This window comes from Miniopterus natalensis, chromosome 2 (genome assembly GCF_054644295.1).
Source record: "Miniopterus natalensis isolate mMinNat1 chromosome 2, mMinNat1.hap1, whole genome shotgun sequence".
Classification (NCBI taxonomy): Eukaryota; Metazoa; Chordata; class Mammalia; order Chiroptera; family Miniopteridae; genus Miniopterus; species Miniopterus natalensis.
Genome location: NC_142082.1, coordinates 102233260 through 102259860, shown reverse-complemented (window position 1 = coordinate 102259860; position 26601 = coordinate 102233260). Strand labels below are relative to the sequence as shown.

General features: G+C 36.4%; 1 protein-coding gene across 6 annotated transcripts in view; it reads left to right on the top strand.

The window, feature by feature from the left end:
• CDK8 (cyclin dependent kinase 8) overlaps positions 1-26601 on the top strand; it is a 124885-nt gene that overhangs the window by 90981 nt on the left and 7303 nt on the right. For 4 of the 6 annotated variants that reach the window (XM_016224855.2, XM_016224854.2, XM_087814448.1 and 1 more), the window contains 4 exons: positions 13829-13886; positions 16216-16347; positions 23269-23412; positions 25835-25904. In XM_016224855.2, the coding sequence (XP_016080341.1) occupies positions 13829-13886; positions 16216-16347; positions 23269-23412; positions 25835-25904 (404 nt within the window). Of the gene's footprint in view, positions 1-9371; positions 9598-13828; positions 13887-16215; positions 16348-23268; positions 23413-25834; positions 25905-26601 lie in introns of those variants that run through there. The other 2 variants (XM_087814446.1, XM_087814447.1) reach the window with 2 other exon arrangements.

Sequence of the window (26601 nt, the reverse complement as noted above, 5' to 3'; positions counted from 1 at the left end):
TGCATTAATGGGATCAGTACTACTTGGTTTTGACTTTTTTTTTTCCCCAGTCACTGTTGGATTCCCTTTGCTAATGTTTTATTCCACCTATATTCACAAGTGAAATGGTTATTAATCTTCTGTTTGTATACTGTCTTTGTTCTTTTTTTTTTTATGGTTATAATAGCTTCAGAAAATGATTTTAGTCTCTGGAATAGTTTGTATAATATAGGTATTATTTTTGAAAGGTTGGTAAAACTCATCTGCACAACTCTGATTCTGGTGTATTGAAGTGGGGATGGATGATTTTTGACTACCATTTAACCCTTTGCGGTTGTATTAAATTTGGACATGGGTGTCATACTGGTTGGAATTAAGAGCTTTCAGAGAAATTATGAACTGATACATGAATGAATAGAGTTAAGATTCATACGGTTCCTTGTTGTGGTGGCTGAGAGCAGACATACGACCGGAAAGGTAAAAAAGCTTTTGTGGCTGAGAGTAGACAAACGACCGCAAAGGGTTAATTTCCTTTAGTGGTTATTCAACTATTCTGGCATTCTACAAAACCCTAGACTAAATAAGCATTTAGAAATAAAATACAAATTACTCTAATTGGCCCTAGAAGAGGTAGAAAAGCTAAGTAGACCAGTAACTATAGAAGAAATAAAGACATTTGTCACAGGGCTACCTTTGAAAAGTATAACATATGCAAATGCTTTCACAGTTGCTTCAACCCTCAAGTAACAGATCGTCCTACATTATATAAACTGTTCTAGAGTAGTTAGTGCAAAATAAAGTTTCCTTAATGACTTTGTAGGAAGGAAGCATAACACTGTAACAAACCTGATAAAGATAATGCATATATAACCCTGGACCAGTGTCACATGTAAATATTGTGAATATATCTTAAACAAAGTGCTAGCAAATAGGATCCAGTGGGATATTAAAAGAATACTGTGCCTTCAGTAAATGAAGCTTGTTTGAAGCATGTGAGGAGGATTCAGTATTTGGCAATGTGTTAACGGAATTCACCATATCAGTAGTGCTAAGAGAGTAACGCTATGGTTATGTCAATAGTTGTAACTGTAAAACTTTTGCAAAATTCAGTATTCAGTATTTGACAAAATTTAATTTTCATTTCTGATTGAAATTCTTAATAAAATTAAGAAGGAAAAGTCCAAGCATGGAAAGTATATACAATTATGTACCCACATAACAACATTTTAGTTAATGATAGACCATATGTGTTGGTGTCCCATAAGATTATACTGGAGCTGAAAAATTCCTATTGCTTAGTGATGTCACAGCCATTGTAATGTCATAGCACAACGCATTTCTCGTGTTTGTGGTGATACTGGTGTAAACACTGCGTGTCATAAAAGCATAGTCTATACAATTATGCACAGTACACAATACTTTATAATTAAACAATGAATGTATTACTGGTTTATGTATTTACTGTACTGTATTTTTATTGTTTAGAGTGTACTCTTTTTACTTAAAAAATTGTTGCTGTAAAACAGTATGTTGTGTTGTTACACTAGCAATAGCCTCATGCATGGTATTTACCATGCCTCTTGGTTGCTTCACTTTCTTGTGTGCTTCGTTTAATCTCATGTTGTTTTATAAATTGAGTGTAGCCTAAGTGTGCAGTGTTTGTAAAGTCTACAGTAGTCTACAGTTATGTCCCAGGCTTCCCATTGATTCACCACTGACTAACTCACCCAGAGCAAATTCCAGTCCTGCAAGCTCCATTCATGGTAAGGGCTATACAGGTATATCATTTTTAATCCTTTATACCATAGTTTGACTGTACCTTTTTTATGTTTAGATATGTTTAGATACACAAAGACTTACCATTATGTTATAATTGCCTACAGTATTCAGCACAGTAATATTCTGTGCAGGTGTGTAGCCTAGGAGCAGTAGGGTGTACCACATATAACCTAGGTGTGTAGTAGGCTGTACCATCTAGGTTTGCGTAAGAGCACTCTGATGTTCCCACAATGACCAAATTGCGTGGTGGTGCATTTCTCAGAACGTATACTTGTTAAGCAGTGCATGATTGTACAGCTATTATCATTCTAACCTTCTATTGCTACTATTATTTAACAATGTTCTGGAACTCTTCTGGTCCAAATGTAACCGAAATAACTGTGATAGGGGAGGTTAAATAAAATAGGATAAATGCAGTGGTTACGATGCATTTATTATTTGTTTATTGTTGAAGGAACAAATACAGGAATCAAAAGAGCCTTTATAAGAGATTTTTAATAAATGTAAATAATATCGATTTAGAGAAAGCTGAAATTATGTCCACCAAAATGTTTGTAAGATGAGATTGCAGGTAAATTTCACTTTCTTTATTGTTTTCTATATTTTCATTTTTGACAAGAACATATCTTTTTATTTAATTTTAAAAAAATTACTGTTAATAATAAAATTCTTTAATCTGTGAAAGGTATAAATGACTAAAAGCTAGAAAATGATCAGAAGCAACCAGGGTCATCATGTGGTGTAGAAAAACCCTTTGGGGAGCATTGTCAATCATGCCTGGGCACCCTCTTCTCCAGGAAGTTTTTCTAAAGAGTCACTGCAATAGTGAATCACTGTTAAAAGATGATAGTGTTATCTGCTTTTGTAATTATAATTATAAAATTTTATAACTGTTTATATACCAAGCATTATATTAAGCCTTTTATGTGCATTAGTCGCATCTAAGCAAGAACACTAGGTTGTCATTTATATCCATATTTTATGAATGAGGAAATGAAGATTAAGGACCCACAGTAATAGCTAATGATATTCGTGATTATTTTTCAGCCTCTTTATTAACTCTTAACTATTCTTATCTTCTGAAGAAATCTGTTATATTTCTCAAATGTTTAAGGGAAGAGAAAAGTTGAGAACTGTTGGTCTAAAGTCTGTGTCTGTTCAACTATAGACAAAAAAGTTATTGTAGTATTAAAGTATATTTTATTTCAAAAGATTGAAACATTTATAACAGCAGGACAGTACACCAAAGAACTTACAGTTTGTTCAATTTGTCAATTGTACAAAAAGAAATACAAATATGTAATTATGTCCCTTGAGTTTTTCTGTCAGATTTTGACAGTTTTTAAAATAAAGAATGAGCAAAAATTATGGAATTGCATGTTTAGAAAAATCTGTGTGTGCTAGAAGACAAGGATATACATAGCAAGTGTTCACTAATGCATAAATTCCACATTAATTTCTCAGAACACAATAAAATGAACCAGAAATAAAAGAATTATATTTTCTTAACTATTAAACACTATCGATTGAAAAATTTGCCATTTAAGATACTTGAGTTAAATGTTTACATTCACAGCAGATTGCAAAACACATCCCAATGTCACAATTTTTTGAAATCATACAAGTAGGCAGAAAGATATACTTTTAAACTAATTGTTTGAAAAGCAAATAAAAAACAAACAGGAAAACTTGGAATATATTAAAAAAGGGAATAATAACAGATTCATATAAGTTAAGAAAAACACTAAGACTAACCAAAAGTCAGAGCAAAGTGATATAAACAATAAATTCACTCAATATACATATGCATAGACCTACATTGTTGTTATAAACATTTTTAACAAGTCCAATTTTATTAGCAAAGTAATGCAATGATATTAAGGAGATGCCATTTGCTCTTTTTTTTTTTTTTTTTTAAATTCTCATCTGACAATTTTTTTCATTGCTTTTTAGAGAGAGTGGAAAGGGCAAGGGGAGAGAGACAGAGACAGAAAGACAGACATCGATGTGAGAGGCACATTGACTGGTTGCCTCCAACATGAGCCCAACCGGGGCTTGGGATTGAACCTGCAGCCCAGGAACGTGCCCTTGACTGGGAATCCGGGAATCAAACAGTGACCCTCAGTGCTCCAGCTGACGCTCTAACCACTGAGCAACACCAGCCAGGGTGCCATTTCTTCTTATTAAGTGATAACACTTAATTGTGCACTGGCAGTGTAGTATAGCAGTTAAGACGATGGACTCGGCCTGCATTTGAACCCTGGTTTTACTAATGATGAACCTATGTGAAGTGGTTAATGTGAACTAATTCAGTTCAGCTGAGGTCTTTCTAGCTGTGGTCATCTTATGTATAAATTGTAATAATACCTACTCATAATTCTTGTAAGGACAAAGTGAATTAATCTGTGTAGTGGACCTGGTATATAACTAATATTCATCTTGCTGTTGTCAAATTGTCACTTCCCTGCTTAAAAGTTTTTATTGAAATTTCATTTTAGAGATAAAAAGAACATTTTATATGCAAAGTAGCCCCTGCATTATCTGGCCCTCATCTATCTTAGTAACCACATTTCCTGCCAGTGTATCCCTGCATATCATGCTCTGCCTACGAATGCCTTCTTGAATAAACCAAGCTATTTCCCACTTTATTCAGAGCCTCCTTGTTTTTCCTTCTGTCTGAAAAGTATTCCTGAACTCACCCACTTACATAACACATACGTAAGTAATCCTTTCTTCTGAGGAGTTCCTCTTTATCCTTCAGGTCCTAGCTTAAATATCACCTCAAAAGGGCTTCCCCCACCACTCTCTCCAGAGTAGTGCCCCCCAGTAGGTAAACATGATCCTCCTGCCTCTCACAGTCACATCAAAATTACAACTAAAATACAGAAAAGCCATCATTCAGAAGCACCTGAAATCTAGCTGAACAGAAGTCCCACAACTAGGAATATAAAGAAGCACATCCAGACTGTAGGAGGGGCAGAGATCCGTGGAATTGGCTGGCCCCATACCCAGGTGCCGTGGTTTAAAACTGGTAGGGATATCTTGGCTGTGGAGGTCTCCCGGAGGAGCAAGGAGTCCCTGCCCCACATCAGGCCCCCCAGCCCAGGGTTCCAGTACCAGGAAGAGACGTCCCCACAACTTCTGGCTGTAAAAACCAATGGAGATTGTGGCTGAGGGACACAGAGGCTGCTGGAGACCCAGGAAGCTCCTCTTAAAGGGCTGGCATGTGGACTTACTCATATTCATGCCCTTTGCACTCCAGTGCTGGGCAGCAGCTTGAGAGGAGCCTGGGACATTCAGGGAGGAACTAACTTTCCTGGGATCAGGGTGTGAGCTGGAGGGACAGCTTTCTCCCAGACAGAAGAGCTGGCGGAAGCTCTTGTTCCTTTGATGAGCCCTGCCCCCCACAGAGCCAGCAGGCAGGTGCCACATCTGAGTCTCCATCAACCTGGTTCTCACTTTTCTCCCTACCCTGGTAATTCCCTGAGACTCTGCCTCTTCGTACTTGCAGGCTCATCCAAGCCATTTCCAGTGGCTTTCCCATACAATTGGCCTCTTCCCTCATGCTTTGGACTTCCCTAAAATCTGTCGAACAAGCAGCAGCTGGCCTCAGTGTGCTCCCATACCTTTCAATAAGTGGCCTCTGGCCCAGCACTAGTGGCAGCCTTCTTGGTTCATAGTTTAACCTCTCCTGGGCACCCCCCAAGCCCAACACAAGTAGTAGCCATCTACAAATTGCTGTGTAGCTCATGCTGGGTGGCCCTGGGCAGGGCACAGGCAGAGACGGACTTTGCATCTCCCAGGAGGCCCCAGAGACAGTGTACCCAGTGGTTAGCTTTGACACCAGATTACACCATACCACATCCACGAATGACAAACTCATGGGGCAGACTCAGTGATCACCAAAGTCCCACTAAAGTAAATCCTCCTCCATAAGCATGTCTCCTGCACAGCAGTTCTTTCCTGTAGTTGCAGCTGGTCCTCACATTTGCCTGGGGCTCAATTCCTTCCAGTGACGCCAACAGCAATCAAGGCTCAACTACAACAGGACAGTGCATACAGCCCACATGGGAGCACCTAGAGTACCCAGCTCAGGTGACTGGGGAGGCTGAGCCACTGGACCCTACAGGACACTTACTACACCAAGCCACTCTATCAATTCCAGGAGACATAGCAGCTCTCCCTAATACATAGAAACAAACACAAGGAAGCAGCCAAAATGCAGAGACAAAGAAATATGTCACAAGTGAAAGAACAGAAGAAATCTTCAGAAAAAGAATTAAATGAAATGGAAGCAAGCAAACTACTAGGTACAGAGTTCAAAACAATGGTTATAAGGATATTCCAGGAGCTTAATGAAAATTTCAAGAGACTTAGTGAGAATTTCAAGGAAATTAGTGAGAACATCAATGACATGCAAAAGGACCAGTCAGAAATGAAGGCTACACTAACTGAAATGAATAATTTTCAGGGAATCAACAGTAGAGTCGGACACCGAGAATCAAATTAGTAATTTGGAATATGAGAAAGCCAAAAACACCCAATCAGAAGAGCAAAAAGAATCTAAAAATATGAAGATATGGTAAAGAACCTCTGGGACAACTTAGGTGTACCAACATTTGCGTCATCGGGGTGCAGAAGGAGAAGAGAGGGAGCAAGAAATTGAAGACCTATGTGAAAAAAATGACACAAAACTTACCCTACCTGGTGAAAGAAACAGACAAGTCCAAGAAGCACAGAGCATCTCAAACAAGATGAACCCAAAGAAGCCCACACCAAGACACGTCATAATTAAGTTGTTAAAAGGTAAGGATAAAGAGAGAATCTTGCCCGGCCAGGCATGGCTCAGCGGTTGATCGTCGACCTAGGATCCAGGCGATCGGGGTTCGATTCCCAGTCAGGGCACATGCCCGGGTTGTGGGCTTGATCAATGACTCATCATTGATGTTTCTCTCTCTCTCTCCCTCTCCTTTCCTCTCTCTGAAATCAATAAAGATATATTTTAAAAAAAAGAGAGAATCTTAAAAACAGCAAGAGAAAAACAACTAGTTACATACAAGGGAGCACCCACCCAACTGTCAGTTGATTTCTCAATAGAAACTTTACAGGCCAGAATTAAATGAAAATTCAAAGTGTTGAAAAGCAAAGACCTACAACCAAGATTACTCTACCCAGCAAAGCTATCATTTAGAACTGAAGGTCAGATGAAGAGCTTTACAGACAAGAAAAAGCCAAAGGAGTTCATCACCACCAGACCAGTATTACATGAAATGTTGAAGGGTCTTCTTTAAGAAGTTAATGAACAAAATAAACTGACAAACAAAATAGACCCAAAGACATGGAAGCATGTAACAGACATATTTCCAGGCTGGGGGGGTGGGGGGGGTCTGGAAGGGATTAACAAAAGAAATTATATGCATAACCTATGGACACAGACAATAGTGTGGTGAAGGCCTGGGGAGGGGTTGGGAGTGGGGTGGAGGCGGTCAATGGGGGGGGGGGGGGGAAGAGACATCTCCAATACTTTGAACAATAAAGATAATTTTTTTTAAAAAAAATAGTACCTCCGTTTTTCCTTTCATCACCACCAGATCAAAGCAGGGTCGCGATTCTCTCTAATGAGATCCTGTTTTATAGCATTTATTATGCTTTATAATATTTTATGTGTCTATTTTTTTCTGATATCTAGCTGTTTTGTGTGACAGGGACCATGTCTATTTTGTTAACCACTATCACAGGCCAAGGACAGTACATGGTATGCCCTCAGTATGTTGAATGAATGAATGCTAGCTGCTGTGACATAAATTACAACCTGGAAAGTAAGAATTATCATCAACAACTTAAAAGTATTCATTCCTTATGATACATCACTTATTTTTTTAATCCTCACCCAAGAATATGTTTTTGTTACTGATTTTTAGAGAGAGAGGAAGGAAGAGAGAGAAACACGGATCAGGCACCTTCCTTATGCATACCGACCAGGGATCAAATCCACAACTTAGGTTTGTGCCCTGACCAGGAATCAAACCTGCAACCTTTTGGTGTACGGGATGATGCTCCAACCAACTCAGCCACCCGACAGGGCTTTTTAGTAAACTCTTTTAAGGAGATTATAAAATGGTGAAAAAGTCATCTGAGCATTATTGATAATAATGATAAATTGAAAAAAATTTGTATGCCTAACAACTAGAAAATATTTGAGCAAATCATGACACATAGCAAATTTATTTTGTAGTCACATAATTGTGGTAAGTTAAAATAATGTTATAATGTTAAGGGACAAGCAGACACAAAATAGTAGAAATCAAACTGTAAAAAAATAAAAATAAATATACCAAAAAACTGTGGTTAAAGCTGTATAGTGAATTGTATTAATCATCTTTGAAAAATATTAACTTTCCTACAAGACCATGTATTATATTCTAAAAGGAAAAATGTGTTATATTTTTACAGTATCAAAAGCATTAATAAAAATTGTGTGAATAGATTCACACTGTGTTTATATTTACATAGAAGGGAAGAAACTATTACAGAGTGATAATTTCTACTTTAGCTTAAAGTTATTAAGGAGCAATACTGGAGTAAAATTTAGTGTTATGGGTTAAAAAAAATACAAATTCAGAGCTCTGAACAAAAAGCGGAAACTATTATAAAGGTATCTTCCAGACCACATTCAGTTGTTTTCAAAATTTCTATCTGTAACTTAACTCCTTAGTAATTTTATAAATTACTGAATATTTGTCTATTTAAGACTTTGCAGCCAGCATTTGAATCTCATGTGTGTGTGTGTATACATATATGTGTGTATATGTACATATGTAGGTACATATGCAGATTTTTCAGTACGTGTTATAGTACAAAATGATTAACAACCAAAGTCAAAGTCATTGAGTATCTAGAAAGTGTGCCTCCAGGTTGTGTTGTTTACGGTGTTTGATGTTTCTGAAAGTTTAGTTCTGAACAAATCTTGGATAAAAGCACTAATTAGGTTACTTATAGATTGCTGTCTTTTTTTCATAGACACATCAAGAATCAGCTTTTCCTATTGATTCAAAGGCTCCATTTTGCCTCAGTACATTAGTGAACGTATGAGGACCCCATTTTCATCCTTAGAATAAAGAGTTGTTGCAGTTAACTTGATAGATGAAGCCCATTCTCTACTTCTACACCTGTGTCAGATACCTCTGATTGATGATGGCAGTTGCCTGATCAACCTAATTTCTGTTTTTTTCTCAAGAAAGAGCTCCCTATAATACCTACTTTTTAAAAATCAGAGTTGGCTCCTTAAATGAAACCAATGTGCCATTCCTGCTGTATGCCAGAGTCATCAATGGCGCTATTCCTCAGCGTGCCAGCGGGTCAAATCCTGGAGAACAGAAAGCCTCAGAATGGTCATCTCTGCAGTACTAAAACCTTGCTTTAAGAAATATCAATGAGTGTTTGTTTGTTTGTTTGTTTGTTTTGAGTGTAACAACAGAAAGCAAGAAGAAAAGCCATGAGACTCCAAAGCAAGGACATGTTTTTTTAATTACAAGTATAGTTTTTTGCTGGGGAGGGAGGGGACAGGAATAAAACAATAAGATAAGGAATATCATAGTTTCAAACAAACAGATATACTTCAAATAAGTATCTCATTGATTTATTTCATTGTTCAGCGGGCACTAAATGGTGTTCTATAATCATTTCTGTGCCTAGCATAGCTATACTTGAAGATGTTGCCATGATGTTATACCACTTTTAATTCATGTTGGACCTCTGATCTTCATAGCAGCAAATATAGTTTGATGGAGTAGATGCCTCATCAAATATCACCAGCAAAGTTCTGTATGTTCTTTCAAGGTGATTATGTTTGATAGTATATGTGAAAGATTGCAGACCATTTACCAAAATTATGGTTATTACTCATTTTTTCATGTGTTTATCACCAAATAATTGGAAGCTTTGGCTCTAGAGCTAAAAACTGGTACCAAATTCTCCTGATAAAGAAAAAAAGAAATTTACTTTTTTGGGGAATAGAATATTATTTCAGTGTGGCATTAAGTACTAAAACAAAAATTGTCAAGTCTTTTGAAGCTTTCTTTAATACTGATTAAGCTTCCATGGAAAATAACAGGAGGGGGCACCCATCATTTGTTAAATAGTGTTATTAAAACAAGACTTGAAACCATTCTCTTTATGACTATGAAGTATTTCCAAACTAATTTAAGTTCACTTAAAGGCAGAGGTATTTTTTAAAAAAGAACTTAAAATTTTATTTTTCAACTGCAGTTTGCATTCAGTATTATTTTGTACTAGTTTCAGGTGTATAGCATAGTGGTTAGACAATCATCTACTTTACAAAGTGTTTCCCCCTATGTTTAAAGTACCCACCTGGCACCATACATAGTTATTACAGTATTATACAGTATTATACAGTTATTACAGTATTATTACAGTATTACAGTATTATATAGTTATTACAGTGTTACAGTATTGACTATATTCCCTATGCTGTACTTTCCATCCCCGTGAGTATTTTGTAACTACCAATTTGTACTTCTTAATTCCTTCACCACTTTTACCCAGTCCCCCAACTCCCCTCTGGCAACCTTCAGTCTGTTCTCTGTATCTATGTGTCTCAGTTTTGTTTGTTCACTTATTTTGTTCTTTAGACTCCACATATAAGTGATATTATATGGCATTTGTCTTTCTCTCACCAACTTATTTGACTTAGCATAATACCCTCTAGGTCCATCCATGCTGTTGCAAATGGTCAGATTTTATTCTTTTTATGACTAATATTCCATTGTGTATATGCACCTCAGCATTTTTATCCACTCATTTATTGTTGGGCACTTAGGTTGCTTCCATATCTTGACTGTTGTAAATAATGCTGCAATGAAGATAGGGGGGCACATATTCTTTTGAATTAGTGTTTTGGGTTTCTTCTGATATATACCCAGATGTGGAATCACTGGGTCGTATTAGGCAATTCCGTTTTTAATTTTTTGCCGACCCTCTAAACTTTTCCATAGTGGCTGCACCTGTCTGGGTTCCCAGCAACAGTGCACAAGGAGGGTTCCCTTTTCTCCACACCCTCGACAGCACTTGTTTGTGGATGATTGATGATAGCAATTCTGACAGGTGTGAGGTAATATCTCATTATGGTTTTAATTTGCAGAAAGGCAGAGGTATTTTTAAGTAGAAGTAGGTATGGCTTTGCCTAGGACCTGCTTCCGTTCATACAATAGACAGTGAGCTGCCTAGCAAATTAATTTTTAATGAACTGGAACTTTGGCCCTAACCCCTAATACTAGGCCAGACCTTGACAAAGAAACTGTTTACTCCCTACCAATACTCAGCTCCAAGTTTGGAACTGGGCCAGTCCAGTAAGTCTAGAATAAAATGAAGAGCGAGAGAAGGGAGATTTTTCCTCTTTGCCCAATAGTAGGCTGACCAGTAACTTCCATCCAGGGCTTCTCTGTTCTGGGCCCAGCTGCTGAGTGACTCAGAAGGCAAATGATGTGATTCCCTCCTCCCCCCCTCCGTCCAAATAGAAGTAGGAGAGAGATGCCCATGTATACTTGTGTTTTTGCCAGATTTGGAGATAATCATTTAGGATCGAGCACTCTAGTGGTAGAAAAAGTGATCCCAGCAAATGGGTTAATTTGTACCTCTGGAGAAGGGAGCGGGATTTGGGGTGTGGTGAAGGAGTGAGGGTGGTGAATGTGCCTTTTCTAACTGTATGTGACTTCGTAGTTTGCACTGTTTATAATCAGAATATATTCATGTATTATTTGTGTCATTAAGGGGCAAAAAGAATCAGATTTTTCCAAGTAGCACAAAGAATAGGACTTTTGGGGGCAGAAATAATGGGATAGCAATGATACAGTTGTGAAAAGCCTATAGTTATAGAACACTGAAAATATACACGTTGCAGGAGCAGTGTGAGGTAGTGGGAAATGGGGCTCCAGGGGTTGGTGGGAATGAGCTTATGCCTTACATCCCATCATAAAGACTTTGGAGTTTGTTCACATTTGGTGAGGGGACCAATTAAACTTGAAATAATATTTTAGTGATAATAAAGCATAGCAAAAGCATTCAAAGATATTTTTGGAAAGGTTCATCCATATCTCTGTCTCTTTTTTGTTCTAGTCCTTCTGAGCACTTTTTAAAAGCAGTTATAATCACAGATTTGTATCATTTTGTGTTCTGCTCTTTTCCCCTAGTCTTGTAATAATTTTTTTGTTACTGTGGAAGAGTTTAAGCAAGGGAGTGACATGATCAGCTTTGTCTTTTAGAAAGTTAACCCTGGCATCAGTAGGGGAGATAGACTTGATGGGAAGAGACTCAAAGTGGGGTTAAAGAGTCGGGAATGTACTTAAGAGATTTTTAGGGAGTCCTGCCCTGGGGAGCCATGAGAAGAGAGTTCTAGCAAACATGAAAGTACCCTCCTGAGTCCACATTGTGAGTTGAGAGCAAGCGTTTCCCATCAGCCAGATAGAAATGCTGCCTTATTCCTCTTGGAAAGCTCCCCTCTGCCTTCAACGTTTTGTACAAGACTCAGAGACCTGGTTTCATTTTGAAGTAGGCTGAGCTCCGAGTCTCTGCAGAGACTGAACCAGTGTTGATCCATTAACAGTGCACAAAAGCGTGTAGCTCACAGGGGCTGTTGTTACTACTGTAGCTCCTTTTGGTACTTAGTTATCTCAGTGGTTAGGAGTGTGTGTGTGTAGTGATGACAGAGGTTCTGAAAACCTCTTCTTGAATAAAACATCATTATTACTCTTGCAGTAATACGTATTAATTTAAAAACTAGCTACATAAAGTTACTTTCAGAATAATATATTAAGAAGGGAGCACTAGACTATTCAGAAATGGGATAGATTCTGCTGCTCCCCCAGTCTTGTTGGTTATGCTTAAGGCAAGTCATTTAATCTCTCTGGTACCTAGTCTCCTCACCCTAAAAAATGTACAAATGTTTAATCTCTGAAATGTACATGCTACCATTTCAGCAATATTTTTTATTTTTGCTGGAGATAAAAAATAATTTTGATCTTTAGTAGTTGGTAGAAAAATGTAAGTTACATTTTGTCAGTAATAGTACAGGGGCTATCACTAAGTAGGTTAGGGAAGCCTGTGAACTATTTATCACTAGAAGCAGCCTTCATTAAACTCTTTGACTTTAAGTTTGCTTTAAGTGCTCGGAAGGCATCCTAATATAGTTTCACTCTTACCTAGCGGACTGGTAGAATTAGTGTAGCAGGAGGAGTAAGGTGTGGGGATTGCTTCTTCCCCTCCCCCTCCTCCCCTTCCCCCCCTCCTCCATTTGCCATCCCCCCCCTTCCCTTTCTTCCTTCATCCCCTTTTCCTCCCCCTTCTTGGAGAGAGATCAGCCCCTTATGTTAGTATAGTGGACACCACTAAACAGATTTTAGATACAGTTAATCCTGTATATTATTTTTGGAGATTTAAAACTGTTTAAAATATTACTTTGTAAAAATCTCACTTTAAATTTTTAGTTTCCTTTTTTATTTAAAAATAAAAATTTCAAAACTGTCAGGTCATGAAAAATTCCTTATACTTCACGAACTCATTTAGAAAAGACTTTATTAAATTGATTTTGCTATAATTGTTTTGTTGAAACATAGATCCATAGCTTGCTGTTTCCAAAGAAGGGTATCAGGTGACTCCTTCCCTATAATTAATTTGCTACTTAGTATTAAATTATCTTTGAAAATTCATTATTTCTTAAAGTTTCAGGACGTTTTATATAATTGAAAGAGTTAAAAGGAACCACAGCATCATAACTTTGTCAGATGGTTCACAGTCGTGAGCACAGACTGATAAAAGGGCCAGGAAAGCCATAGCTCGCATGCAGAGAAGCACTGCCACATTTGGGCCTTCATGAAGATTGTATATTGCTTTGCATATATACACATAAAGTTTCTTTGGTGAATTTCTGTATTTGATTTTAATTTTTAAGTAAATGAGGTTTTTAAAAAGGTGGATTTATGTTATATTGGCATATTGTCTATTTGAAAGAAACCACTATTGTCTACTGAAAAAAAACACTATTTTGTTTCCACAGAAACCTGCTAATATTTTAGTTATGGGTGAAGGTCCTGAGCGAGGAAGAGTAAAAATTGGTATGTTATATCTTTGATAAGTCACAGTGTAGCACTCTTAAGATTTTGTAGGCAGCTGTATCACTTCTAGTTTTTGCTTTAATAATATGCATATGTTCATGTGCCTCCATATGCTTGAAGCCATTTTTAAAGAATATGCATTAAAAGTGAAAAGCGTTTCACACTCTCTAAGGTGTCAGACAATCTTTACAGACTGAAGTGTCATGGTTATAAAATAAGCATGCAAGTTTTTTAGAAACCTTTACCTTCATCAAAAACAGCCTGTAAGAGGTGAGTGGCTTCTATCTATGTTAGACGCCAGCCTCACCTTCAGTCCCAAGGGCATACAGCATACTAGTAAATAAACCAGTCCTGTTCACCTGAGCCCGATCAGATCAGAACATATGCCTCTGTTGACCTCATCCAGATTAGGAATTACAAACTAGGAAAACCACGAGGCCAGATAGGTACAGAACCGTAAGCTATAACAAGCATATCTTGTAGCAGGCCTTTGCCTGATGGGAAAAAAAATTAATGAGTATTCTGTACCTAGGCATGTTTTTAAATAGCTTTTAAAAAAAATATCAAAACGAAATTTTACCCATCTTCGATCTGATAACCTATAAGGATATAATTAAATTAATTTATCCTAACTGGTTATTTTTTTCATTGTCATTTCCAAGTTGTTTTTGTCGCATTTAGTTTGTTTTGTGTGTGGGTAGAAGAAATGTTGCAACTGAATTGTATTAATTTAAAGGCAGCAGGATTGTGGGAGTATTTAACAAAGTAAATAGTAGTTTCTGATTGCATGGTTTAACACGAGTTAGAATTATACGCTGATTTGTGCCACTTCTCCAACCAAAACGTAGGTGTTCCTAACTCCTCACCCCTGTCCTCCTCTGTAAATTCTCCAAATCTCACTTTCTACTTTTAATTAGACTCAAATATACTCTTTTATGATATAAACTTTGCAAAATTTTTAGTAGTGATAACATTTGATGTGCCTCAAAGTACTCCTAGCCATTGACTTCCCTGGAGAACCAGGCCCTGTTAGAACTGTCATCAGATGACTGTTGAGTCCTCACGTGTGCTTTTAAAGGATTTTGTCCAATCCAGTCTGGTGGCACCAAATTTAAATATAAGTTCAAAGCATGCAAAATATAAAGACCCAGCCAAACAATAGTGACAGATGTGTTCTTTACTGTAAAATTTGAGGAAAACATATATTAAGATAATCTATTTTGGAATTATACTTCTGTGTAATGTATATAATGTTGGCAGGTTTGGGGGGCACTAACGGCTTAAAAGCATTCACATTTAAGAAGAAATATCAGTCTTCTATAAACCAGTACTTAGTCATCTGACTCATGGTTTTAATTCTTTGCCAAATTTCTGTGTTCTTTTTAAACCTCCATAATTAACTAGATTAGACTAGGGCCTAGTTCATTAAAAATGTATATTAGGAAAACAAAACTAAACAAATGGTGGATGAATCTTGAAATTTTTGAATTGGTGGTATGGTAGTGGTTTTTCATTCAGCATGTATTTGCCAAAAGCTATGCGTAATGACACCATACTTGATACTAAAAAGGATAGAGAGATGAAAAAGACATAATTTTTGCCTTTAACAAGATTACAGTTTAGTAGGATAAACAGCCTTGCCTGAATAACTACACTACATATGAAACATGTTACATGCCATGAATGTATCTCACCACAGCTCCAGCTCCAGCTCCCAGATATGAGGGCTGGCATTTGTCAAATCACTTAATTTCTGGTAACCTCAGTTTTCTCATTTGGAAAAGGAGGTGATTGATTGAATTATATGACTCAGTATTTTTCCAGCTTAACAAAATATTATGATTCTTAAGTTAGTAAAATTCAACCCAAATAAATGGGGGGAAATAGTGGTGTTAACATACTGTCTAGCCAACTTTTGATTATACCAGTAAACAGGCTTATTGATGCAATAATGGAAAGTTTTACTCAGATCTAGTTTCTCAGTGCTTTTGACCAATGCAAAGAATGGAAATGCAGCTTAACAATCCTGTCCCCAGTGGTGGTATGACAGACGGAAAGAAACCTGCCCAGAGGAGTAGGGTCACCCTTGACCTCTGGCCTCACAGCCTGTCTCTAACCCAGTTGAAGAGTGAGTGACGATAGTTTGCAAAGAACGAAGATCTCCAACTTGTTTTATCTTTAGGTTTTGTGGGGTTTTTCTCCCAGAATTCAGCACATTTTCGTAACTTACTAAATAACAATGGTAAAATTAGAGTAATCAATTAAATTTATTAAAATCTATTTACTTAACATTCTTCATTTTTTTGTTTGTTTGTTTTGTTTTTTACAGCTGATATGGGCTTTGCCCGGTTATTTAATTCACCTTTGAAGCCTTTAGCAGATTTGGATCCAGTAGTTGTAACATTCTGGTACCGAGCCCCAGAATTACTTCTTGGAGCGAGACATTATACCAAAGCTATCGGTGAGTAGAACTAATTAAAATTCTATGATGTTTTAAAAGTGGCTTTGTTGTTGTAAAATATACATATTTCTACATATTTTTAAATCAAGTAACAGAAAATTATAAAAGTAAGAGCAAAACTAACCTAAAATTCTACTACCTAGAAATATCATCATTAGCACTAGGGGTATATCGTTCCAGACAGATCTCTCTGATAGATAAATAGATATTAAAAACATTTTAAATATATGGGATCATACTATGCACACTAAGTAAAAAGGATTTTAAATTTTACTTGAAAGGAGAAGGAAGCACAGTAACATTTCTAAATCATTGAACTTCAGACAATTTTTTTTCAAATATTAGCTCCTAAAAGATTCCCTTAAAGTTAAGGAAGAAATATTATTTTTAAAAGTAGTAGTTTAGAACACTTTGATTCACTTTAAAATTTTTGATAATATTGATTACCTCCCTATTATGAAGTATTAGGAAATTAGTGCTCTTACACTTTTTTCCCCACCTGCCTCTCAATTTATAAGCTATATTAGTAATATCATTGTCATCATTGGTACTAATACTTTGTTGATGATTGCAACGTTTATTTTCTGTTTGCAAGCCATAATTCCCGTGGTTTATATTGTAATAGATTCAGTGTTCAGGTGCTACAGTCCTTTTACCATAAATTTATGTGCTTTGCATCTTTTTGCCTTTATTGTGTGTCTTTATTGCTTATTTAACTTGTTCTGTGTTCTCCAGGATAGTATTAAATCCACCTTTCTTTTCTTGGATACTCCATCCTGAAGTTTTCTGTGTTTTGCTCTGTTCTGGATTGTGTTTTATCCGGCTTTTTCTTTCTTTCTTTCTTTTTTATTCCTCTTTGTTGGATCTGTTCCTTTCTGGATTTCACTGTCTCGTTTCTTATTTTCCTACAGCATATTCTCAGGTAACTGCCTTTGGGGGAGGGTGTCTTAGAGGTAAAATTCTCCAGTTCTTGTATTTCTGAAAAATGTCTTCAGCGTACTTGACAGTTTGCCAGGGTTTAAATTCTAGGTGCCAAATCTTCTCCCTCAGAATGTGGCAGTGCTCCTCATTGTCTTCTCGCATCAGTGTCGCTAATGAAATGTCTCGTGCCAAGCTTACTCTCATTGATTCATAGATTACCTGAGGTTTTTGTCTTTCTGAAAACAAAATAGGATTTCTTATCCTTATATTTCACATGGATGTACTGGCTGCTTGGTAGACACATTCAATCTGAAGTTTATTTCCTACATCCCTATTTCTTTCTCTCCTAAACTAAGTGTAGACAGATGTTGGACTTCTTGGATTGAGCTTTTATACCACTTTTCTTCTCATGTTTTCCTCCCTTTGTCTTTTTTATTTCCAAGAGCCCCTTCTTATTCTCTGATTATTAATTTTTCATAACATCTTGTATTGTTTTATGAAAAAAAAAGCTTCCCAAATATCTCTTAAGACAGTGATAGCAGTGCTTTTTAATTGTTTGTAATTTGTTGTATTCCTGGAATAATTATCTGTGTTTTCTGTAGGCACTCTTTTTATTTATATGTCTGGATTACTTCCTTCCATGTGGCAAGTGTTCTTCAACTGCTTGTTGACCCTTGATTGTCTTTTCGTATTTAAGAATCTGATTATAAAAAGCTGCTTGGGAACTTTGTGTACATAGATCGTAGGACTTTACTTTAGGGTGGTCCAGCAGAGAGAATTGCCATTAACTAGGGAAACCCTAAATGCCAGTGTGCACAAGTCTTTGCTCTGTGACCATTCAAATTCTTTAAAGGAAGAATTCTCCCACTTTGGGCCCAGTCTGTGTGTACCTGGTACCCCAGGGCAGCGGAGGAGAGCGGCAGGAGGAAGATCAGCTCCTCAAAATACAGCTGACCCTTGAACAATGCAGGGGTTGGGCAACACCCACCTGCGCTATCAAAAATCAGCGTATGACTTGTTGTCCCTCCACATACTTAGATTCCCAAATGCGAATCGCAAATATGTACAGACTTTGTAGTTGGTGTTTTGAAGTACAATATCTTCCCAGAGTTGTGCAGGACAATTCTGGTTCCCGCTTAACAGTAATATTGTGGCCTAGGGCCTTCTCTGTACTGTTACATCTGCCTTTCGTGTTCCAGAAATATTTTTACATATGTGTACCTAGATCAGGTCTTCACATGGCCAGTCTCTTCTTTTCATTCAGATCGTAGTCAAAACTCTACCTCTTCACAGAGAACTTCCTTGATCACACAGCCTAAAGTAACCGTCCCCCCGTCCCCATCACAGGTCTGTCCTACTGTCTCGCTAGCAGTGAACAGTGCCTAAGTCCCCTGAGCACACCGACCTGTCCTAGCTGTTCCCGGTGGTAGGCCAGTGCCCAGAAAGCACATAATGAGAACTTAGTACTCTGTTGAGTAAGTGAATGAATCCTGTTCTTGTTATTTCTGTGGGTTTATACCTTTATTACTTTGTTGCCATTTCAATGTACAGTCAAGAAGGCAAAAGGAGAAATATCTGTGATCATTTCCCAGTATCAGTCTTGAATCCAACACGTCTTCTTTCAAAAAATCTTGATGTTCACTACTCTTCATTCCAGCTTTGAGATCACATTTTATTTTATTGAAAAATTAAGGTAGATATGGGACTTCTCAGCTATCTTTGTGACTTTTCTACAAATCTAAAGTAATTCCAAAATAAAATGCATATATTTTCAAAAGTCAGAAGGAAAAGTAAAGATTATTGAAGGTAGTTCTGTTTTTGAGTTACATATTATTACCTAAACACACATTTGGTTATCTTTTTTACAAGTACATTCTAAATGTAATTAAAAAGCATATAAACTAATATGATACATAGCTATTTTTTCTACCTAGAAAATGAATATTTAAAAGCAGTGTTACTTTTATTAAGACGTGTTAACAGACCATACAAATAGGAAGTGATTACCTAAACTTAGCTGCTATTAACAGAAAACTTGAGGCTTTGAATTCCTCTAAATAAAGCAAGAAATATACTGTTGACCCTAGCCAGGTAGCTCAGTGGGCTAGAGCATTATCCTGGTATGCCAAGGTCTTGGGTTCGGTGCCGGGTCAGGGCAGGAAGCAGCCAGTGAGTGCATAAGTAAGTGGGACAACAGATCTCTCCCCCCACCCACCCACACACTCCCACCCGCCTTCTCTCGCTCCCTAAAATCAATAAATAAAAATTTTAAAAAACCAGAAACGTACTATCACCGAAGCTTGTCACTCTGGTTCATTATTATCTTTTTCTTTTTTCTTAATAAACTTGTATTTTACTGTGAACATTAAGATTTGTATAACCTGTTATTCACTTTATTCTACAATCTAGCAGTTTTAATGCAAGGGCTCTTTGTCACAAAGCTAAACTATCAGGAGTTAGGTAGATTCCTTTATTCAAACGACTTTATAATTTGGGAAAGAGAATGCCTTTCTTCATACTTTTTTCCTTTTTCCTTCTCATCAACATTAAAGTTTATTGAATAAGTTAAACTTTTTTAAACTTAAGAAAAATGAAAATGAATGCAAATTATGTAGTTGAAAGGATGTCCATTCCAGTTGAGAAAACAGTATGAATATATGCATAAAATAATTTTGTTAACTTTAAACAATAGCAGTAACAAAGACTAGCTATCTGACTTGTAGCCTTAGCTCTGTCACTCTGGGGGGGGGGGGGGTACATGTGTGTGCGTGCGTTCAAGGCATTTATTCCTTTAGCCTCATTTTGTGAAAATGAGAATTTAGCCTAACTCATCTCTTAGATCCCATCAACTCTGAAAGCTCCTATGACTTTAGGTAAAAACAACTGCCTTCTGAGATAGGGAGATCACAGAAGTTTCTGACTTGGGTGCAAATGATTGAAACTCAGGTCAGTGACAGTCCCTCTGCAGTGGTGCTCCCCACCCCGTGTCCACCTCACTTGGCCAAGAACAGTCTTCTATGAAAACATTAGCTCAAAAAAAGTTATATTGGTATCTTACAAATTGCATTTTTGTTTGAGAGAGAGAGAAATTATACATAAACCATTTTTAATATAAGTTTTAAAAAATAGAATAAAGGAGTAAAAAATTAAATTTCTTCCTTGATTTCAGTCTCTCCCACACAATCCCATTCTTCCCATGACCTATGCAGGTAGCCTAAGAGTCCATTAAAGCATTCAACAGGTTCCCACATCACCATGAAAGCTACGTACCAAGAACTTCCCTAGCAGGTTGCCTTCCATGTCAGGTAGTTGTAGTGTGAACAGATGATAGAAGAGCCTGTGTGGTTCAGTTTATACACAAATACCTGGGCATCATTTAGAAAGGTTAAATCTGCTAGTGGAGTTTGGTGGGTTATGTTAAACTGAAGGCTAATAAGAAAGAGCATAGGGAAAAAAATCTGAACATCCAACTAACATATTCCCACTTTCTATTACAAACAGATTTTAGTGCTATGGTCATTTATTCTATTGTTCAGAACTGCAAGCTGAATCATTAAACCAAAGAGAGGAAGTAATAGGTTAGTAAGAATTGGACTCCCAGGGACAAAGTTAAATTCATTTTTGAGTGTTTGGGGTTTAGTTTGTTTGACTGACTTTGTGGAGAAGGCAGAAAGAGGGTTATTAATTTTTAATTCATTAATAGTAAAGGAGTCTTAAGTTTTACTGAAGTACGGACTTTCAAGCTCAGATTTTGTCCTCAAATAACTGAATGCCCACTGATTATGTAGCATTTTATAAAATGGAAAATATATGATAAAATAGGAAAGAGAATTGACTTTTATTAAGCTAGAAGCTTGCTATTAATACACCTATTGATTAAAACATTATTTAACAAATATTTTTCTCCCCCATTTGGGTCTATGTAGCATGCTGGTTGCTATCTACTTTGCCTGGTTAATTGAATAGCTACACATGATGTCACAGATTTTGAGAAGTAGGTGGAACTTACATGTTTTTAATTTAAAAGAAAATCTTTCTAAAAGGAGTTAAGCAGATAGGTGAGCAGGAGAGGACTTTCTGTCAAAATAGGCATGATAGGAAGGAGAGACTATTTACAAATGTTAGAATTTGTCTGAAATGATGGCCTGACCAGCAAACTCAAATTCATGATTCATGTCTGGATCAGGATTTTGAAGGAAGGAAGGTTGGCAAAATTGATAAAAGTGAAAAATAATAGAAGAGATATAAAGAAAGAGGTTATTAGGGTGAGGTTAAGCAAGGTTCAATAAACTATTCTTTCGTGATTTTTTATTGTAAAAGCAGCGTACTTTAAGGATACCTAGATCACTTACTCATCTCTTAGCTTGCTTTACATATTTTATTTTCTTCTTTAGAATTTTGCCTAGCTAACCAGAGGGACTTGTTACATTGTCTTTTGGGTGCTATGAGTAGAGTTTTAAAAATGTAGGCTGACCTGTCAGCCCTTTTTGTGATCCTGCTTGCTTGCCTATCTTTCATTTGATTAAGATGATCAAAGGTCAGGTTTATATGGGGTACCCATGTACAAAGAATTAATCACAATCTCCCTAATTTTCCCATTTACTTTCTGACATTAAAAATGAAAGAGGTTGGTTTACATTTCCTGCTGAGACTTTCCCATATGGTGATATTGGCTAGGCTTGGTTCTCTAATGTAGGGTAAATGGATAAGCAAATAGTGTCACTTTAAAATTACTTGTTGGTAGTAAGGGTGTATATATTTAAGTAAATAGATGATTAATTTGTTACTCTGAAATGTAAATGCAATAATTTTAAATTAAATATATTTCGGTTTTGGAGTTTAAGAATTCTGTTTTTTATGATTAACATTTTTTTCTCATTTTGTATTTAAGTGGCAACTAATAACATAGATAAACAGTCAGCTTTAGGAAAAGTGATTTTTATTTATCCCACTAGAGTTGTATCAGTTAAGTCAGTATCTGCTGTGTGCACACCATGGTACTCAATATGAAGGAGGTAGCAGTGTCATTTTAGGGACTTGTTAAGAGCAGAACTGGAACACTTTCAGCTTCAAATTCTAAATTGGTATATAGGTCTTTCTAGTGAGTGCAGATGCAGTATGCATGAAAGTGAGCCTACGTCTTAATGCAGATGAAGGGAATTTGTTGTGTACAGAGAAATCCATTTACCTGGCTTTTATAAGTAATTTTTATGAAGTTACAGCCTTTGTACCCATTTTAAAGGTAGTATTTTACCCCCATTTTTTGGTCCCTATTAAATAGTTCACCTTGCAAAATCGTGTGACACTTGCTATACCACAGAGAAAAACTTTGAACAAAAACTCTTCAAGTAGAAATACTGTTTCATTAGAATATTTGAGGTCAGTCGCTGTCTTTTTCTTGTTGTAATAGCACTTTGCTAAATAGTGCTGACATGGGAGCATAATTATTAGACTTTACACGTTAGCAAGTACATAAACAAACTAAAGAAAAAAAATATTTTTTACCACAAAGAATTGTGCTGATTATTTTTGGCAAGTATGCCCCATTTCAGAGGCTGTTTTGAGTTTTCAGTTTGTTTATTTTTTTGTTTAGTTTTGTTTGTTTGTGGTCCCTATGCTCCATATGTAGCTTTGTATGTACAAATAAGGTAATGTTTGAGGCGTTTAAAACTCGCCAAAAATGTAGCTAATAAATTGATTTAAACTTGGAACGAAGCCACTGGGTGGGGTGGAGGTATAACAGGGAATGAAAAATTGGGATGGGTGGAATGGGAATCTATACTTACAAACCATATTCTGTGATATTTATTATTATAATTGCTTTGGAATTAATATGACTTACTAGGGAAAGAAAGGAAAGAAAAACACTCCCCATCAGGATAAAAATGTATTTTCTTTTGGAAAGAACCACTTTATTTTCCTCCTTTCTTTTTCTTTTTTCCTTTCCTTTTTTTTTTCTTTTCTTTTTTTTTTTTTTTTTTTTGTCTTTTTATTTTAAAGATATTTGGGCTATAGGGTGTATATTTGCAGAACTACTAACGTCAGAACCAATATTTCACTGTCGACAAGAGGACATCAAAACTAGTAATCCTTATCACCATGACCAGCTGGACAGAATATTCAATGTAATGGGATTTCCTGCAGGTACACATTATGTTTTTGTTTTTAAATCACTGTTGTTTGAACTTGGATATCTTCATTGGAAAGGTGTATATTTTTAGCTGATAAAAGCTACTCTTACTTGATTCTTTATATTTATGACTTGCCTTAATCAAAGATCCATAGAAATAGCAAAATTTGTAGAGTTCACATTTTAGCATAAAAATATTTATAGGTTTCCTGAACTTGAGGGTGTATTTTTGTTTCATTTTGGTTTTTGTTCTGTTTTGTTTTGTTGTTTAATATTTGAAATGATAAAATATTTACAATATCTGTATTAAAAGGATGCCTTTAGTTCTTACCAGTGAGAACTACAAATAAAATTCAGTAGAGTGCATTTTTGTCTGGCAGCACATATAATACTGCCATTACTTGGCATTTGAATATAAATTTTGAACATGGTTTTTATTTAGGGCATTGTACAGAAAGAATCACATTGTATTGAATAACAGCATGTTTTGCTCTATGGTCTTTGTCAATAAGAACATTCTTTTAAGTGTTGTGTTAGAACAGTCAGAACGTAGGTGAAAGTCGGGCATTCAACCGACAAACCTTCCCTGCACTGCCCTGCGGCAGGGAGGTAGTTGTTCAGGTGTCTCCTCATGGGCCTTGGATCTCTCCAGCTATAGCCCATTCCTTTGTTATACCACAGAATGCTAGCCCATCAGCCACCGCAAACTGCCCGGTGGTTCAGAATAATGGAAATTTGTTTAAAACACCTACATAATTTTGGATAGTCAAGTACTTACTTAAAATTGTTTAGTATGAATTTTGCTCAGGTCAGTATAACTCAAGACTAATACAAAAATATCTGGGAGTTTTAATTTCACATTCCCGTATAAGAATATTAATTATCAGTAAATGCAGAATAACTATACAGATATTACCTTTCTCCAGAACTGAAGGCTGCTTTGTTTTGATGGGAATTCCATTCACTGAATATTTATTGAGTACCCGTCATGGGCCAGACACCGTGTTAAATATAAAATGCCGTTGACTTAGACCTGATTCTTGCCCTCTCGGAGCTTACATTGTACTGTTCGAAGTAGAGTATTTAAAGAATAGGTATGGTTTGAGTAGGTGGACACGAGCGGCCTTTGCTCCCACTCCTGCGTGGGCCCGCGATTTCCAAGGCCCCAGGGAAAGGGAGGCGGCCCGCGACGGGCGATTCCTCCGCGCGGCCCGCCCGCTGGGGCCCGCTCAGCGGCGAGGACCGGGCAGGGCGGGCGGCGGAGCTTCGGCTCGGCGCGCTAAGGAGTGAGGATGCACGGCCAAAGCGTGGGAACCAGCGGCACGGTTTATGTTGCATTTTGAAAAGAGTAGAATGGCAGTGGTACGTGAAAATCAGTGAAAGACAGGAGCGTCAGCCGGGGAAACCAGCTGCTTGCCCCCAGCAGCACTCCAGGGTAAGGGTGGAGAGTGAAGGGCAGATATATAACTTTTTATAAGAAGTGTGTAACTGAGGGAAAAGTTAAAAGATTATCTCAAGATTTCTAGCTTGAATTGACAAAATAGAGAAATTGAAGAAAATCGTTCAGAAAATTCCATTTATGAGCTTAAAGTATATGTTTAGTTTATTTTATAATATGTGACATCTGTGGAGGAAGGTAGCAAATATTCTTACAAGTAAATTGAAAGAAAATCAAACCTCTAAAGGCCATTTAAAAGCTAAAGGTGCTGTTCAGCTCCCTATTATAGTGCTGTGCACCTAGTAAAAGTCCACTGATAGTGACAGAGAAAACGAGCTGTCTAGCATGTGTTGTTTGAGTAACTCTAATGCCGGCAAAACTAGCTGGAACGTTTTCTACCTAATATATTAGTACTTGGGGTTATTTTTGTTAGTTACTGAAACTAGCCAAGGCAACAGCTGACTGATTAATATACTGGTTATATCCTACTCTATTCTATTTCAGATAATTCCTACTGCTTACCTAGATGGCTGATGTAAAGCAATGTAGTTAATAAGGTGACAATAAGGAGGGCCATATAAAAATAAGTGAACCTTAAAGCTACTGAGGGGAAGATGCTACACTTACCAATAGATTGGTTACTGATTTAATTTTGTAGAAAAAGAAAAAAAGTTGGTTTTACAAATAGTAACAGAATTATTTAATATTAGAAATGTTTATAACTTATTACCCTCTAGTTATAGAAATTGAGGTAACAAATACATAGTAAAACACATAGAAAGTAGGCATTAAAAAGAGAAAAATCTAACGCTATGCAAGGTAGAATTGTAGTTACAGTTCAAGTTAAGATGTTTACTATTGCTGACCATTTATTTGAAGTCTGTGCTTTCATGGAGGTTAAAAATATAGGAAATGTAATGAAAATTGAGGTAACTTTTACTAAAGTTCTTGAGAATAAGAACCTGGACAACATAAAATTGTATCAATGTATTTCACAGATAAAGATTGGGAAGATATAAAAAAGATGCCTGAACATTCAACATTAATGAAAGATTTCAGAAGAAATACGTAAGTTGGAAAGAAAATAGATCTTTTGTTGAGTTTTGCTTTTCCAGAATACTCGAGAAGATTGACTACTCAGTATAATAGTATACGCAACATAAGATTATACTAATAAGTAATTTTACATATTTACTCTAATGAATATTTCTTACATTGTGCCAGTCTTCATTTCCTAAGATGTTTAAATGACATAAAGAAGATAAATATCTAATATTAGCAGCTGTTTTGGATATGAGAAAATTCTTAATTTTTTTCCATATTTATTACTTTCTGGAAGCATGCATTATAAAGTATCATAGCTGAGGCAATAAGAGACTGAAATAAAAATTTAAAAAAACCTTGCAAATAGCACTTGCCTACCCACTTGGGTTGTGTAATTTTAAGCAAGCTCTAATAGAAAAGAAGGAATATTTCATTTAGTTACAATGCAAGCTCAGGGGATTGGGAGAGGGCAGTTTATAGACCTATAACAATTTTTTTTTTCTTTTTCATTTATTTAAGGCTGAGTTAAACTTTTGACCCATATGTTATTTAAGATAATTGTTGAGATAACATGCATATGAAAAAAGCTATTCAGTATATATTATTAATGAAATTATCTTGCATGTAATCTGTGGCATTTGTTCAAAAGTGGCTAATATGAATATTCAGCGAAGTATAAAATTGATTTAATGCCACTCTTTTTATACTTATCATACCATTT